Source organism: Oncorhynchus clarkii, chromosome 10 (assembly GCF_045791955.1).
Source record: "Oncorhynchus clarkii lewisi isolate Uvic-CL-2024 chromosome 10, UVic_Ocla_1.0, whole genome shotgun sequence".
Classification (NCBI taxonomy): domain Eukaryota; kingdom Metazoa; phylum Chordata; class Actinopteri; order Salmoniformes; family Salmonidae; genus Oncorhynchus; species Oncorhynchus clarkii.
The window spans coordinates 8,770,477-8,776,476 of record NC_092156.1 but is presented as its reverse complement, the minus strand read 5'-3'; the positions used below and the strand labels follow the sequence as shown (position 1 = coordinate 8,776,476).

The 6,000-nt window shown below is 46.0% G+C and overlaps 1 protein-coding gene across 1 annotated transcript in view; it reads right to left on the bottom strand.

Annotated features, from left to right (window-relative positions):
• LOC139417976 (teneurin-2-like) overlaps window positions 1-6,000 on the bottom strand; it is a 343,240-nt gene that overhangs the window by 53,509 nt on the left and 283,731 nt on the right. The window contains exon 7 of the mRNA XM_071167012.1: window positions 587-709. Within this exon, the coding sequence (XP_071023113.1) occupies window positions 587-709 (123 nt within the window). The remainder of the gene's footprint in view (window positions 1-586; window positions 710-6,000) is intronic.

Below are 6,000 nucleotides of genomic sequence, written 5' to 3'. Positions count from 1 at the left end.
AATTACGATTCTAGAACATGATGTAATTATGATTCTAGAACATGATGCAATTACGATTCTTGAACATGATGCAATTACGATTCTAGAACATGATGTAATTACGATTCTAGAATATGATGTAATTACGATTCTAGAACATGATGCAATTACGATTCTAGAACATGATGCAATTACAATTCTAGAACATGATGCAATTACGATTCTAGAACATGATGTAATTACGATTCTAGAACATGATGCAATTACGATTCTAGAACATGATGCAATTACGATTCTAGAACAGTTATGCCCCAGACAGGGTACGCTCCACTATAATTCAAACAGGAGAACTAGTTGTAATTTGTTCACTAACGAATGAAAGCCAGGATCTTCTTGCTCTTTCTCTGTCTGTTACATTAGCAGTCTGTACATTTGTACTACATGCTACCTTCACATTCATTAATCTACCAGAACAGTTTATTCTGCAGGCCTCACTAGTTGTTAGAGCCCCAGTCTCCTGTCATCCATGTAGCCTCAGTGTAGTGTAAAGGAGGGTTTCAGCACCATGGCCAGGGGCGGTAGCCATGCAGACTCTGGCTGTTCTTACCTCTGCCTCCGGAGGGCACTGTTGACACGTCGCTGATGCCCGGCAGCTCAGTGCTCAGGCCGTTGTTGATCAGGTGCCCATCAGCCGGCTTCAGCTGCCAGTTGAGCCCTAACAAGTTTAGAGCTAAGAGAGAGAGAGAGAGAGAGAGAGAGAGAGAGAGAGAGAGAGAGAGAGAGAGAGAGAGAGAGAGATAGAGAGAGGGAGAGAGGGAGAGAGAGAGAAATAAAAAGAAAGAGAGAGAGAGAGAGAGAAAGAAAGAGAAGAGAGAGGAAGAGAGAGACAGAGAGAGAAAGAGAGAGAGAGAAAGAGAGAGACAGAGAGAGACAGAGAGAGAGAGAGAGAGAGAGAGAGAGACACAGAGAGAGACAGAGAGAGAGACAGAGACAGAGAGAGAGAGAGAGAGAGAGAGCGAGAGAGAAAGAGAGAAAGAGAAAGAGAAAGAAAAAGAGAAAGAGAGAGAGAGACAGAGAGAGAAAGAGAGAGACAGAGAGAGAGAGAGAGAGAGAGAGAGAGAGAGAGAGAGAGAGAAAGAGAGAGAGAAAGAGAAAGAGAAAGAGAGAGAGAGAGAGAGAGAGAGAGAGAGAGAGAGAGAGAGAGAGAGAGAGAGAGAGAGAGAGAGAGACAGAGAGAGAAAGAGAGAGACAGAGAGAGAGAGAGAGAGAGAGAGAGAGAGAGAGCGAGAGAGAACGAGAGAGAGAAAGAGAAAGAGAAAGAGAGAGAGAGAGAGAGAGAGAAAAAAAAATGGAATGTGGAAAATGGAATACCCAATGTGGTACGGATCTGCTATTTTTATTCCTTATAACTGGAACTTCCATCAGGAGCTAGCCAGCTAACTAGCTACTAGTCTTTGTTAGCTACGGCTAGCGGTCCTCTAGCCAGCTAACTAGCTACTAGTCTTTGTTAGCTACGGCTAGCGGTCCTCTAGCCAGCTAAATAGCTACTAGTCTTTGTTAGCTACGGCTAGCGGTCCTCTAGCCAGCTAACTAGCTACTAGTCTTTGTTAGCTACGGCTAGCGGTCCTCTAGCCAGCTAACTAGCTACTAGTCTTTGTTAGCTACGGCTAGCGGTCCTCTAGCCAGCTAACTAGCTACTAGTCTTTGTTAGCTACGGCTAGCGGTCCTCACCTTCTTTTCCCCGTCATCAGTCAGCCTTAGCATATCGGACTGCTCTCTACCGTATCACCGGATTCCTACCGCTCTGGATCATTACATCGGATCATTACTCCGGATAATCGCAGCTAGCTAGATGCAAACGAATGGCTACTGTTAGCTAATACCTCTGTCCCCGGAGCAAGCACCAGCTAGCCTCGAGCTAGGCCCATCTCCCGGCTAGCCGAAGAGGTCCACCACCTGTTTTGCCAACTGGCCTAGACCCTTTATTGTCGAAACGGAGCCCCGCCAATCCATCACGACTGGACTGCCGACGTGATCGCCCAATATGGTCTCAACTGGCTATTCTGTTATGATGTCGCCGACGAACCAGCTACTAGCCCCGGCCCGCTAGCTTTTCTGAACGCTGTGTCCCCTGCTCGCCTAGTGTAGTAGTGACTACCGAACGGCACCCTGACTCACCTGTTGCTGCTCTTTTGACCCTATGATCACTCGGCTACACAGCTGATGCCCCCTGGACTGTTTCAATCTCTGGTCCTGTATGTACATAACTGACCTGCTCTGCCCGTGCCATTTACCCGTTGTTGTCTTAGCTCTCCTGATCAACACTTGTGATTGCTTTATGCCCCTCTCTAATGTCAATATGCCTTATCTACTGCTGTTTTGGCTAGTTTTTACTGTTTTATTTCACTGTAGAGCCTTCAGTCCCGTTCAAAATGCCTTAGACAGCTCTTTCGTCCCACCCCACACACATACGGAGACCTCACCTGGGTTAGCTTGTCCCTTCAGAGACGAAACCTCTCTCATCGTTACTCAACGCCTAGGTTTACCTCCACTGTACTCACATCCTACCATACCCTTGTCTGTACAGTACATTATGCCTTGAATCTATTCTACCATGCCCATAAATCTGCTCCTTTTATTCTCTGTCCCCAACGCACTAGACGACCAGTTCTTATAGCCTTTAGCCGTACCCTCATCCTACTCCTCCTCTGTTCAGCGTGTAAATCAGCTAGAAAGATGTGTCAGCATCGAGCAATGGTCTCTGGCCCCCTCCTAGTTAGGGGGAGTGATGAGCTCTACAGCAGTCTCACAACTCAATCGCTGGTTGAAAACAGTTTTCTGCCCCTCCCAAAAGATAGAATTTGTAGATAATTGGCCCTCTTTCTGGGACTCACACACAAACAGGACCAAGCCTGGCCTGCTGAGGAGTGACGGACTCCATCCTAGCTGGACGGGTGCTCTCATCTTATCTACAAACATAGACAGGGCTCTAACTCCCCTAGCTTCACAATGAGATAGGGTGCAGGCCAGGCAGCAGGCTGTTAGCCAGCCTGCCAGTTTAGCAGAGTCTCCCACTAGCACAGTCAGTGTAGTCAGCTCAGCTATTCCCATTGAGACTGTGTCTGTGCTTCGACCTAGGTTGGGCAAAACTAAACATGGCGGTGTTCGCCTTAGCAATCTCACTGGAATAAAGACCTCCTCCATTCCTGCCATTATTGAAAGAGGTTGTGATACCTCACATCTCAAAATAGGGCTACTTAATATTAGATCCCTAACTTCCAAGGCAGTTATAGTCAATGAACTAATCACTGATCATAATTGTGATGTGATTGGCCTGACTGAAGCATGGCTCAAGCCTGATGAATTTACTGTGTTAAATGAGGCCTCACCTCCTGGTTACACTAGTGACAATATCCCCCGCGTATCCCGCAAAGGAGGAAGTGTTGCTAACATTTACGATAGCAAATTTCAATTTACAAAAAAACAAAAACATTTTTGTCTTTTGAGCTTCTAGTCATGAAATCTATGCAGCCTACTCAATCACTTTTTAAAGCTACTGTTTACAGGCCTCCTGGGCCATATACAGCGTTCCTCACGGAGTTCCCTGAATTCCTATCGGACCTTGTAGTCTAATTTTTGGTGACTTTAATATTCACATGGAAAAGTCCACAGACCCACTCCAAAAGGCTTTCGGAGCCATCATCGACTCAGTGGGTTTTGTCCAACATGTCTCCGGACCTACTCACTGCGACAGTCATACTCTGGACCTAGTTTTGTCCCATGGAATAAATGTTGTGGATCTTAATGTTTTCCCTCATAATCCTGGACTATCGGACCACCATTTTATTACGTTTGCAATCGCAACAAATAATCTGCTCAGACCCCAACCAAGGATCATCAAAAGTCGTGCTATAAATTCTCGGACAACCCAAAGATTCCTAGATGCCCTTCCAGGCCCTCTCCGCCTACCCAACAATGTCAGAGGACAAAAATCAGTTAACCACCTAACTGAGGAACTCAATTTAACCTTGCACAGTCCCCTAGATGCAGTCGCACCCCTAAAAACAAAAAACATTTGTCATAAGAATCTAGCTCCCTGGCATACAGAATATCCCCGAGCTCTGAAGCAAGCTTCCAGAAAATTGGAACGGAAATGGAGCTCCACCAAACTGTAAGTCTTCCGACTAGCTTGGAAAGACAGTACCGTGCAGTATCGAAGAGCCCTCACTGCTGCTCCACCAAACTGGAAGTCTTCCGACTAGCTTGGAAAGACAGTAACCTGCAGTATCGAAGAGCCCTTACTACTGCTCCACCAAACTGTAAGTCTTCCAACTAGCTTGGAAAGACAGTACCGTGCAGTATCGAAGAGCCCTCACTGCTGCTCCACCAAACTGGAAGTCTTCCAACTAGCTTGGAAAGACAGTACCGTGCAGTATCGAAGAGCCCTTACTACTGCTCCACCAAACTGGAAGTCTTCCGACTAGCTTGGAAAGACAGTACCGTGCCGTACCAAAGAGCCCTCACTGCTGCTCCACCAAACTGGAAGTCTTCTGACTAGCTTGGAAAGACAGTAACCTGCAGTATCGAAGACCCCTCACTGCTGCTCCATCATCCTATTTTTCCAACTTAATTAAGGAAAATAAGATCAATCCAAAATGTATTTTGATACTGTCGCAAAGCTAACTAAAAAACAGCAGCAGCGTTCCCCAAGAGAGGATGACTTTCACTTTAGCAGTGATAAATTCATGAACTTCTTTGATGAAAAGATCATGATCATTAGAAAGCAAATTACGGACTCCTCTTTAAATCTGCGTATTCCTTCAAAGCTCAGTTGTCTTGAGTCTGCACAACTCTGCCAGGACCTAGGATCAAGGGAGGCACTCAAGTGTTTTAGTACTACATCTCTTGACACATTGATGAAAATAATCATGGCCTCTAAACCTTCAAGCTGTATACTGAACCCTATTCCAACTAAACTACTGAAAGAGCTGCTTCCTGTGCTTGGCCCTCCTATGTTGAACATAATAAACGGCTCTCTATCCACCGGATGTGTACCAAACTCACTAAAAGTGGCAGTAATAAAGCCTCTCTTGAAAAAGCCAAACCTTGACCCAGAAAATATTAAAAAACTATCGGCCTATATCGAATCTTCCATTCCTCTCAAATATTTTTGAAAAAGCTGTTGCGCAGCAACTCAATGCCTTCCTGAAGACAAACAATGTTTACGAAATGCTTCAGTCTGGTTTTAGACCCCATCATAGCACCTGCACTCGTGAAGGTGGTAAATTACCTTTTAATGGTGTCAGACCGAGGCTCTGCATCTGTCCTCGTGCTCCTAGACCTTAGTGCTGCTTTTGATACCATCGATCACCACATTCTTTTGGAGAGATTGGAAACCCAAATTGGTCTACACGGACAAGTTCTGGCCTGGTTTAGATCTTATCTGACGGAAAAATATCAGTTTGTCTCCGTGGATGGTTTGTCCTCTGACAAATGGGATTATTTTTATCCCTATTACAGGGGCTGAGTCACTGGCTTACTGGTGCGCTTCCATGCCGTCCTTAGGAGGGGTGCATCATTTGAGTGGGTTTTGTCACTGACGTGATCTTCCTGTCCAGGTTGGCACCCCCCTTGGGTTGTGCCGTGGCGGAGATCTTTGTGGGCTATACTCTGCCTTGTCTCAGGATGGTAAGTTGGTGGTTGAAGATATCCCTCTAGTGGTGTGGGGGCTGTGCTTTGGCAAAGTGGGTGGGGTTATATCCTGCCTGTTTGGCCCTGTCCGGGGGTATCGTCGGACGGGGCCACAGTATCTCCCGACTCCTCGTGTCTCAGCCTCCAGTATTTATGCTGCAGTAGTTTGTGCCGGGGGATAGGGTCAGTCTGTTATATCTGGAGTATTTCTCCTGTCTTATCCGGTGTCCTATATGAATTTTAAGTTCTCTCTCTCTAATTCTCTCTCTCTTTCCCTCTTTTTCTCTCTTTCATTCTCTCTTTCTTTCGTTCTTTCTCTCTCTCGGAGGA